The following is a 10940-nucleotide window of genomic DNA, read 5'->3' on the forward strand; positions in this document are numbered from 1 at the left end:
AATTAAAATGGAGAGAAGCCGTCAGTGCAGCACCTTCTCAATCGGTCAGACCTGATCTCTCTGGTAAAGGGCTGCTGAGGGCCAGGGGTAGAGATAGACTCCTATGGGACCTGGGCGTGGCCGGGAGAGCCCAGGGGAGGAGCCCAGAGGAGAAGGCGGTGGCTCAGGCTCACAGGCCAAGATGGCTGTTAATTAAAGTGCTGGCACCAGCTCCTTTCTGCAAAGTTTGAAGCCGTTATTTTCCACTCCAGCGAAGCGGGGAGAATCCGGCTGGGCTGACAGAGACGCCACACAGCGCCAGGGGAGCGGGCGCGCTTTCGGGAGCGAGGGGCGGATCGCGGTGCGGCGGCAAGCGCGCCTCTCGGACGCCCGGGCGAGCACCGGGGGAGAGGGGGCGGGGGGGACGGTGTGTGTGGCAGCCTTCGGCCCCCTCCTCTGCTGCCGCAGACTGGTGGGTTCCCCGCCCGCCAAGTCACGGCTTCGGGCAGCCAACGAACGCCAGCAGCCTAGGGGACGAGGGGCTCGAGGGCGCATCTTGGAGATTTGGGGATCTGGACAGATCATACTCGTGACTGTGCAAGTGCCCCTCGGGTCACTTACTAGCCCGGTCCTTCTAAAGGGAATCATGCCTAAGAAACTGTCCCGAGGGACCAGGAGGCCGCTGACAGCTGAGAGCTGAGGGCTGCCCGGCCTGAGTCTGCCTGGAGAAGTGTAGCGGCCCTAAGGCATGCTCGCATCACCTTGCACTTTCGATAATAAATAGGCCCCAGAGACCCTGTCGCGTTGAGATTGAAACAGCGAGGAGCAAGGCTGCAGGCTTGAATCCCATCTCCACCATATCTTACTTTCGTGACTTGGGGCAAATCTCTTAAGTTCGCAAAGCCTCTGTTCTCCATCTGTAAAACGAGAATAATGGTGGGCTTTACATCTAGATTGATGTGAAGATCACATGTGACCATACATACAAAGCATCCAACGCAGTTTGTTTTAGCTCCCTCCTCCTTGGTGATGGACTTCATGCTGACCCGGGTTAGTATTTGGAAGGTCCTCTCGGGCAGCGTCCTGCCCACCCCCACTCCTACCATTGGTTATTCTGGCGTCCCTTAGTCTCAGTCTTAGGTAGGAAGAGTCAGAGAATCAAGTGGACAGTGGGAGGCCGGCGGCTGGAGCGTGAACTGGGAGGAGTCTTGCAGGCAAAAAGAATAAGACTGGAGTGTCATTGTTTATTGTGACCAGAGACCTCGGAAAGACATAGCCCTCCTCCTCGGAAAAAGGAGGGTGAAGGAGGAACACAGCCTAAGCGGGGACTAACATAATATGACAAATATTTTGATGGAAGCAGACACATTTCAGTTTATGCAACCTAAACACTTTCCTGCACTAGAGGAAGAAGAGAGCCTCATACAACCTGATGGGGTAAGAGTTAGGGGGTCCTCTAAGGGGCTAGAGGAGATTAACCCCCCTGGTTTGGCAGCTAGAAAATACAGCACTACCCAGGACTGGTTTACATTAAGAGGTGACCTGGGAGGGGTTCCTCGGTTTTCTCAGGGTCCTTATTTCTCCCTTGTCTAGCTAGTAGCTGAGATCAGACAGAAAGCCTTGGGGAAGAGGCCACAGGTAGAGACAGCCTAGAAGATATCCCCTGGGGCAGTGGAAAAGAAGGGGCTGAAGACGTTGCCACCTGGGAGAGGATGCCCCTGATATAGTTAGAATCAGATAAAAAGTCAGGCTGCTATTAGAATTCAGAGATTTCCTCCGGGCACCCTAAAAGCAAAGGATCCAGGCGGGCTATCTGGATGCTAGGCCTGGGTGCCTCCGGAACGCCCCTCCCTAGTCTTCCTTCCAGACTTCTGCCCGCATCCTGTCCCTCTTTCTTGTCCTACTCTCTTGCTCCTCACTCTGTAACGCCCCCCCCACCCCCCCACCCCGCAACATCTCTTTGTCCCCTGAGATAGGGACAATGTTGCATCCTTCGACCTCTTGCAGGTGGTGGTCCTTTGCCCCTCTGTCACGGTTTTCCTCGGGACTGACCCTCGGGATATTTATCCCGATGCCATGCTGAGCTCTCTGCCTCTCCCTGACTCTATCCCCTTCCCCATTTCCCAGCCTCAGTCTCCAGCTCCCTCTGTGGTGCCCACCAGAGTCTCATAGGCCCCGCCCTCCCTCTTCGAGGCTTTCCGCGGCCCAATTAGGCGCCTGTCCCGCCCGCAGCCCCACCCCTCGCCCTCTCCGAGCCCCGCGGAGCGGGTGGGCGGGGCCCAACGGAGGAGGCAGTGGCCCCAGCCAGGAAAGGCGGGAGGAGCTAGGCGCAAGGCAGGAGGCGGCGGCGGCCGCGGCGTTCAGTCGGGCAGCGCAGCGGGAGGGAAGCACGAGGCTGGAGCCGGCTGCTGGGCTCCGCAGCGCAAGCAGCGCAGCGCGGCGCCCGGGCCCCGGCCCCATGCCCGCAGCCCCGCCGGACCGCCCTTGAGCGCGGGCGTCGTGCCCGCGCCCCTTACCTGCCGGCATCATTGCCCCGACGGCGCGGCCGGGTGGCCCGGCTCTCCCCAGGCTCCGCGCGGGCCGGAAGACGCTGCTGGCAGCCGCCGCGGGCGTGGTGATGCTGCTCGTGCTGGTGGTGCTCATCCCGGTGCTGGTGAGCTCCGGCGGCCCGGACGGCCACTATGAGATGCTAGGCACCTGCCGCATGGTGTGCGACCCCTATCCCGCGCGGGGCCCCGGCGCCGGCGCGCGGTCCGACGGCGGCGACGCTCTGAGCGAGCAGAGCGGTGCGCCCCCGCCCTCCACGCTGGTGCAGGGCCCCCAGGGGAAGCCGGGCCGCACGGGCAAGCCGGGTCCCCCGGGGCCTCCAGGAGACCGGGGCCCTCCAGGTCCTGTGGGGCCGCCCGGGGAGAAGGGTGAACCAGGCAAGCCTGGCCCTCCTGGCCTGCCAGGTTCGGGAGGCAGCGGCGCCATCAGCACGGCCACCTATACCACGGTGCCACGCGTGGCCTTCTACGCGGGCCTCAAGAACCCTCATGAGGGTTACGAGGTGCTCAAGTTTGACGACGTGGTCACCAACCTAGGCAACAACTACGATGCGGCCAGCGGCAAGTTTACATGCAACATTCCTGGCACCTACTTTTTCACCTACCACGTCCTCATGCGCGGCGGCGACGGCACCAGTATGTGGGCAGACCTCTGCAAGAACGGCCAGGTGGGCCATGAGGGGGCATGGGGCTGACCTGGGGGCAGGGCACCCAGGGAGCCCCCAGGAGAATGCGTATTGGATCAGAGCCGACAGGCACATCAGGCAGGCGTAGGTGGAGACCCTAAAGCGGCCCCCTTAACTATCACGTGAAGAGTGGTTGTAATTAGCAGGCACCCCTGAGTCTTCAGCCCTAGGGCTTGAGCTCTAAGGGAAAGGCTACAGGGCACCCGCGGAGTGGAAATGCGTAAAGATAAATCCAAGTAGGCAGATCACAGGGCTCTAGGGCTCACGGGCCGGTCCTTAGGGATTTGGCCCTTGGGAGGCTGATTCAGGCTGATTTCTCTTGAGAGCGAAGATTCAAGCTGACGCCGACTGGCTTTAAGGGAACAGCAAGGTTGCTCTAGGGCACGGATAAGGAGAAGCAGGCTCCGCGCCGGAGGGCGCTAAGACGAGTGGCTGTGCGCTCAGGAGGAGAGGGAGGGCTGCAGGAAATATTTTGCGCACAAAGACAGAGGGAGTTCGGCGCCCAATAGCCTTAGCTGCAGTACATCCCCGGCCCTTGAGAAGGGACCATTGAGCTGATCTAACACCCTTTGCAAGCCCCCTGGAATGCGCCACCTTTTCCCAGAGTATCAGAGCTATCCTGCGCCTCCGGGGAAAAGTTTCCTCCAGAGGCGGGGCGGAGTGGTGGAAACTGCCCTCCTTAAAGTCTCCAGGTATAGCTCCTCCAGTATCCTAGAAGACAGGGAGCTGGCGTGCACGTGTCTGAGACACGGATGCACAGCGTTGTCCTTGGAACCACCCACCGTCGGTTCCTTGCTCCCTCACCTCTGGGTTACATGGGCCCCACCCCGGGGGCGTGGTCAGTATGACCTTATTTTTTTTTTTTTTTTTTTTTTTTTTTTTTAGCCAAGGCCAGGGTCAAAACTGAGGGTAGGCTAGTGGAAGTTGGAAGGAATGCCCTACAATCGAGACTCCAGATCTTCTCGGAACTCCTCCCACTGCAGCATACCCTGCTTTGGTATCTGCAAAGTTTGGGGATAGGAGAATGGGCAGAAAGCCTCTTGTTGTGGAAGTCTGTCTTCTTTTTTGTCCTCCCAGTCCCCACTATAGTATCTGCCTCTTCTTTCTCTGTCTTCTGACCATTTCTTACCGGAATCTGCCATTCATCTCTGTCTCTCTTCTCTGGGTCCACCTCACCCCCCCCCCTTCTCTATTGCTGTGACTCTCTCCCATTTGTGTCTATCAGGCTTCTGGTGTCTCTCCTCTTTGTCCTTGGTTCCTAACCAAATGGGAAGGCTCCAGCTCCAGCATCTAGCAAAGGCTCCTGCAGACAGCCCCACAAGTCCCCTTATTAATCACCAATAAGGCACGCAGCAATGTCACCTTCATTGATGGACTGTCTTCCTTCTGCAAAGAAAGTTTGAACTAGCCCAAAGTGGAGGCTTCCGTGACTAGGGGCTTGCTGGGATTAAGAGGTCACTAGACCCTTAGATTCTGTGCCACCACAGGGCGTCACAGCAGGGCTCCAGCGACAGGGTATGAGGAGGCTCCCAAGATAGCAGGTGCTTGTAGTGGGGCCACTTGCTATAGTCCCTTGGAGGCAAAACATTCCCCAACCTCTTCTCCTCCCACCCCCACCCCAGCAGTCTGTCAGAGCCTGGTGGAGAGTTTACAAGCTGAAAGGACCACAGGCTACCGGAGATTCACTGGATGGATATTTTAGGGTTTCAAAGACTTAGCACATTAACAGGTACTCAAGATGACCCCCCCCAAAATGACAACAACAAAAATAACCCAGAAAACAATGGAGTCTGCAGCCTTTTGTGACTTCTTCCAGATTGTCCAAGAGGCTGGCTGAATCTCACCAAGTCCATTTCCATTCTAGGACTTTATGGCTTATGTCGTGGGCACAGTAGCAGTGAACATACACTAACTCAATACACACTGCATTAAAGGTGGGATGGGGATGTACCTGGCAACTCCTGTCTCCAAATGTGTCATCTGAGAGACTGATTTGGTGGGTTGGTCCTACCCTAGAAAGCGGTTTCAGAACCACTTGGCAGAAAGGAAGGGATGTCGACTGTGTTCACCGGGTTAGGAGAGACCACTGAGGAAGGAGAAGGCCACACGTAGGGGAAGGCTGCTCTGAGGTCTGAGGACATTTAACTAGGCAGAGGAAAGAATGGCCAGGCTGCAGAGTTCATGGAGGCAGAGGTGGGGACACCACTTTGCATGCCTTCAGGATCAGAGGCTGCCATGGGTTTTGAGTTCCTACTTTCCTGCTTGCAAAGAGGTTTCCAATCTGTGGTTTGGTCCTTCCCTGGTTAAGACGAGTAGAGAAAGGGACTGGCAGCCACATGCCTGGTGCCTAAGGACCCCTGTGTAAAGCACAATGCATATCCATAGGGATAGCTTTGAGACAATACTCCCAATTTGTTGGTTGCTGGTCCTAGTGCTTAGGAGGAGGAGCCTGGGGAAAGGGTTCTAGGTTACGGGCAGCTGCGTTGCCCACAACTACCTCCATGTCTATGGTTGAGACAGGTCAGGGTGGACACAAATTGATAAACATGGCTTCAGGCAGAGGCTGTATGAGGACGTGCCAGTGGCCAGTATGCTTTTTCTCCAGGGAGAGGGGTATGGAGAGGTGAATATTACGTGGGGATTAGAGATTGGAGGACGAAGGCTGACACATAAACTGAAGACTGTGCTGAAAAAAAAAAAAAAAAAAAAAAAAACCTCCTGAAGGACACACACTTTTAATCCCAGCTCTCCGCAGGCAGAGCCAGGAAGATATCGGTGAGTTCAAGGCCGGTTTGGTCTACAAAATGGGTTTCAGGACAGCTGATACTGAGGATCATTTTCTCACGTGGAGGGTGGAAAGAGACCCACCTATTCTCTCTAGATTCTGGGACCATTCTCAGCACAAAGCCTAGTACCTGGCATAGAATCGACCAAGTAAAACCTGAGTCGACAGTCCTCTATGAACCAGGCTGGCAACTTCTTGGAGCCATCCTTGCATACCCAAGACCCCAGCATGGACTGGGGACAGGAACACTTTTCCCAGCTATACTCTGGCAGCTCAGTTCCCATGGTCATACCACTGCCTCAGTTTCCCCTCTTGGCACTCCCTCCTGACAGGAAGCACAGGCTGCTTTCTGGCTTCCATGGCAACCTTGATTCCCCCATCCTTCCTTAGGGCTCCCAAGAGGAGCTGAATGCAACTGCTTCAAATCTTGGATAGGGAATCGGGACCCCTGGGTTCCATTTCAGGATCCCCTACTGCCTAAGGATGGAAGGGCATAAATTCTTGCTGCTTCCATGGATAATTAGGATAATTACAGCAACAATCATGGTGATGAATAAATAATAAACGTAAACATAATAGTTCTGATGCCTGTCACATCACCAGGAGATTCCTGTTGACGGATGACTGTGTCCTAATGGATTTGGCTATTAGAATGCACACTGTCTTGATGAGTTAAGGCTAAATTAATCTGGGTAATAAAAATAATTGTTATTAGTGCTAATTTATTAGCAAAGATAATGAAGTGCACGTGTAATAATAAATACTACCAGGATTGGGGCCCAGGGAACAATACAGAAGTTAGCTGCTAGCTTTCAGCTCCTCTCTGCTGGTTTAAAGCCCTACCAAGACTTAATTTTTTTCCTTATCATCCTAAGGCTTTTGTAACGGTGTCGGTGGTTAGATGGGACACACCGAGGGTTATATAAGCAGAGCCCCTCTGCCTTATTTCCTCCCTGCTTGTTTATTTTTTTTTTCTGAGATGAGGTTCTTCTGTGTATCTTTGGCTGAGGTATATCTTGGCTGACATTTGTCTATACTCTGTAGACCAGTCTGGCCTAGAACTCATGGCGATCCACCTCCTGAGGGCAGGGAATTAAAGGTGTGCGCCTCTACTGCCAGGCCCACTTTTAAAATGTGAGTTTATACATTTATTGTGAGGAGACATGACATTTCTTGGTGTGGAGATTCAATGACAGCTTGCAGGAGTCGGCTCTGTCCTACCTATCTCACCAAAGGTTTCTCCCGACTTTTTAAGAAGATGTTTCCTGGGTATATTCCACACCTGTCCAGTCCACGGTGGGAAGAGGTTAAGAAAAGGGATGGGGCTGGAAGGACATTGGGCGTTGGGAGGGCTGCATTCAAATGAGTTGGGCCCTCTTTGGTGGAGCAGTGCTGCTGAGTCAGCTGTTTTAGTGAGGCAGATCCACAGTTACGCTTCCCGCCTCTCCCCTCTTTCCCTCCTTGCCAGCTGTGATTTGGGTTTGGCCTAGACATTAGTCTTCTGTTTGAGGGCTACAGGAGCTGCCTTTAGGGAAACAGTGGGATAGAGGGGACTGTGCAGAAGCCCGCCTGAGAACCCCAGTCTTCCCCACTGCAAGCCATAATCCAGGAATGGCTTTTCTCTTTCTGCTTTTTTTTTTTTTTTTAATTTTTAAAAATGTATTATTTTATGTGTATGGGTGTTCTGCCTGCACGTACATATGTCTGTGCATCATGTGTGTGCCTGGTGCCTTACAGAGGCTAGAAGAAGGCTATGACTCCCTGGAGCTGGAGTTTCAGACAGTTGTGAACTGTCACCTAGACGCTGGGAATTGAACCTGGGTCCTTTGGAAGAATAGCCAGTGGTCTTAACCATTAAGCCAACGCTCCAGTTCCTCTCTTCCTGTTCCTTATCCTATCACTCAGGGAGACCCTAGATCCTAAAGCTTAGTTCTCTTGTTGCCTCAGAAATGTCCACAGATAATTCAACTACCAACACCTTACCCCCACCCCCACCCCCACCCTCCGATGTCTTAAAACTAGTCAGCGCCTCCAAAAGTCAATGAAACTTTCAAATCCCAATGCTAGTACTTCCTTGACCCATTTCCTCCTGTCCTTGTCTCCCCCTTCAAGATAAGGACCACAGAAGATGGAAGGTTTCAGTTCCTGTCTTTCCATCTCCTTCCTCTTTGCTCTCCTGTGATGAGACAGAAAGGGCTGCAAGTCCTTTGGCCAGGGCAATAGTCACAGGGATATAGCTATAACTCCCAGAGGCCTTGAGCAATGAGGTCAATCTAAGTCCAGGTGGGGAAAGCATTACCAGGCCTTAAGTCTCAGTGCTCCAGTGAGAGAGACCCTGGAATGAGCTTTGATAAGACCAAAGACCCTGGTTCTGGGAGAGCTTCTTCCTAGCAGTCTGGTGGCCAAGCTGTATCCTTTGTCCATCCATTGACGAGAGAGCTGGTGGGTGTGACAGACATGAAAACACTGTCTCTGTTGAAGCAAGAGGGAAGGGATGCTAAGGAGCAGGGAAGATCTTGCATCTCCGGTAATACAATGTAGCTCTCTATGCTCGGAAGGACTTCCAAGCTGGGCCACCGTGCAGGCACTGAGGTGGGCAGTAGGCAGATGGTAAGACCTGCAGGAGTTACAGAGTACCATTCCATCTGGACTTCAAATTCCGGACCAGATGTGCCCCGCCCTAGAATCCAGGACTGTCCTATATCCGCTCTCAAGAATGTTATGCATAATTAGAAAGGGGTAGGGTGGAACGACAGGGAAAAGCAAGCCAAGGTCCTGAATGGCTGGAAAGTTGGGTGTTAGGGCCTCCAGATCCTCACCATGTGGCTGCCTCACCTCCTTCCCCTCTCACACTGCCCCACTCCCCATCCCTATCCCCACCTTCACCCCCACCCCACCCCACCCCCGACCCTACCCCCTTAGGTGCGGGCCAGTGCCATTGCCCAGGATGCAGACCAGAACTACGACTATGCCAGCAACAGCGTGATCCTGCATCTGGACGCAGGTGATGAGGTCTTCATCAAGCTGGATGGAGGCAAAGCGCACGGGGGCAACAGCAACAAATACAGCACTTTCTCTGGCTTCATCATCTACTCGGATTGAGACCCCGGTACCCCTTTCCATCCGTGGCTCTTCATCCCTGGGCTCCCCTCTCGGGAGAGGCAAACAAGAACCCATTCCCTACTCATTTTCAAATTGCCTGGCCCAGGCTGCCGACCCTCCCAGGCTGAATTGCCCCTAGCCCGCGTCCAACCACCCAATCTTTACTCCGGGGAACACAAAGCTCCCCTCTTCCTGCACGCAGTTCCGGCCCGGGGGAGGGGGGCAGGTTGCTTTCCTGGTCCCAGCCTGCACTGTATATGTGTACAATAGGACTGTTTACTGCCTACCCCCTCCTGCCAGCCAGCCCCAGTCTGGGGGGCGGGGAGTTGGCGCGGTTGCTTCCTGCAGGGTGACCCTGCCTTGGGGAAGAGTGGGTTAGGGGTTGGATAGCTTCCCAGCACCCACAAAACCCTGGAACAGCTGCACCCGGTCTGACCAAAGCTATAATAAAAACATTTTCACCCCGTGGGGATTTCAGTCTGTGCCCTGGGGAAATCTGTAGGAGGCGCCCTGGACCTTGTCCTCTAGGCTGGCAAGGTGTATGGTAAAAGTTTCTGGAAGCAACCAGATGCAGAAGTCTTAGCTGCTCCAGGAAGGGAAGAGCCAAAAGATCTAGTGTTCACCACCGCCCAAGCGGGCAGCTGGAGTGGGAAGCAATCCTGTTGCATCTTCCATGGCGGTTAAGTGCCATTTTGAACTGCCAACATTGTGAACACCGGACAGGCAACTTTAACCGGAAGCCTATGTTCCTGAGATACCGAGTGCTAAGCAAGTCTCTCTGAGGCTGGTGAAAGCTACAGGAAGGACCAAGCTTTACACTAAAAGCTGGTTGACCTTGGTCCAGTCACTACTTCCCTGCCTCTTTTTTTTTTCATCAGTAAAATGTGGGGAAGCAGACCTACTTCACTGGATTGACGATTAAGGAGGTATAATGTACAGGCTTGAAGTGCATCCAGCTTCCCCTTTACGCATCTCTTTAAAGATTGCAGAATGCTCGCAGGTGCTCTCTCACCCAAGCTAGAGTTAGGTGAATGAGTAGGTTTTCTTCCACGGAGGTGACAGTGACAGGGTGGCTAAGTTCTGTGGTTGCACTTGAATCCAAGTCACATTGCATCTCTGGCCTGCCACCACCTCTACCAACCTCTCTGAACCGAGAGGCTGTAACACACAAGTAGGGCATTTCGAAATAATTATAGCTGATATTTAGAAAACATCCACTGTGTGTCAGACACTGTGTAGGTACCTTATAAAAATGTCCTCACGGATATGTGTGAGGTGAAAAATAGGTTCATGGACAGTGCTTCCATACCCATAGATGCTATTTTGTCCATTTTAATGAAAGACTTATTTTGTGATGGTGTCTTTCTCACCATCTTGCCCAGGTTGGTCTTGAACTCCCGAGCTCAAGTGATCTTGTTTCAGCTTCTCAGTTGGGATTGCAGGTACCCTGCATTATACCAGGCTATTTTATCCACTTTCAGGTAAAAAGAAACTGAATCCCACCGAGGCAAGGACCACGGGGCTAGGAACAGACAAATGTCAATATTTGAGCCAAGGACAGTGTTCTTATCCAGTGCTCCATATTCATAAAGAACTAGCATCTTTAAAGCAGAGCTGAGGCTGGTATTGGGGCAGCCCCACCCCACCCCCTCTCCTTCACCCAAGCCCCACAGAGGCCTGATCTATTAATAAGCATCTGCCGTGGGCCGAAGCCATGGGATGGGGTTTCTGGGGAATGCAGAGTTTCTACATTGAGGAGAGGTCCCATCTGGCTCCCCAGTCTGGCTCAGCTGGGGAGACAGGAAGGAGGGGGAGCTGCCGGTCCTGGCCAGGCCCCGTGTA

General features: G+C 53.7%; 1 protein-coding gene across 1 annotated transcript; it reads left to right on the forward strand.

The window, feature by feature from the left end:
- The first annotated feature begins 2338 nt into the window (after positions 1 to 2338).
- On the forward strand, positions 2339 to 9564 carry C1ql1 (complement C1q like 1). Its single transcript, XM_034507725.2, has 2 exons — positions 2339 to 3193; positions 8919 to 9564. The coding sequence occupies exons 1-2, from the start codon at positions 2597 to 2599 to the stop codon at positions 9096 to 9098; spliced, it is 777 nt and encodes a 258-aa protein (XP_034363616.1). The 5' UTR covers positions 2339 to 2596; the 3' UTR covers positions 9099 to 9564.
- Positions 9565 to 10940: the final 1376 nt, after the last annotated feature.

The sequence above is a fragment of the Arvicanthis niloticus genome, chromosome 6 (assembly GCF_011762505.2).
Source record: "Arvicanthis niloticus isolate mArvNil1 chromosome 6, mArvNil1.pat.X, whole genome shotgun sequence".
Classification (NCBI taxonomy): domain Eukaryota; kingdom Metazoa; phylum Chordata; class Mammalia; order Rodentia; family Muridae; genus Arvicanthis; species Arvicanthis niloticus.

What these genes read in the sequence shown, in the direction of transcription:
- C1ql1 (XM_034507725.2), top strand. Translation starts at nt 2,597, where the DNA reads ATGCTGCTCGTGCTGGTGGTGCTCATCCCGGTGCTGGTGAGCTCCGGC. An exon ending in ACCTCTGCAAGAACGGCCAG is followed by an intron (nt 3,194 to 8,918) that starts GTGGGCCATGAG and finishes CTACCCCCTTAG; the next exon opens with GTGCGGGCCAGTGCCATTGC.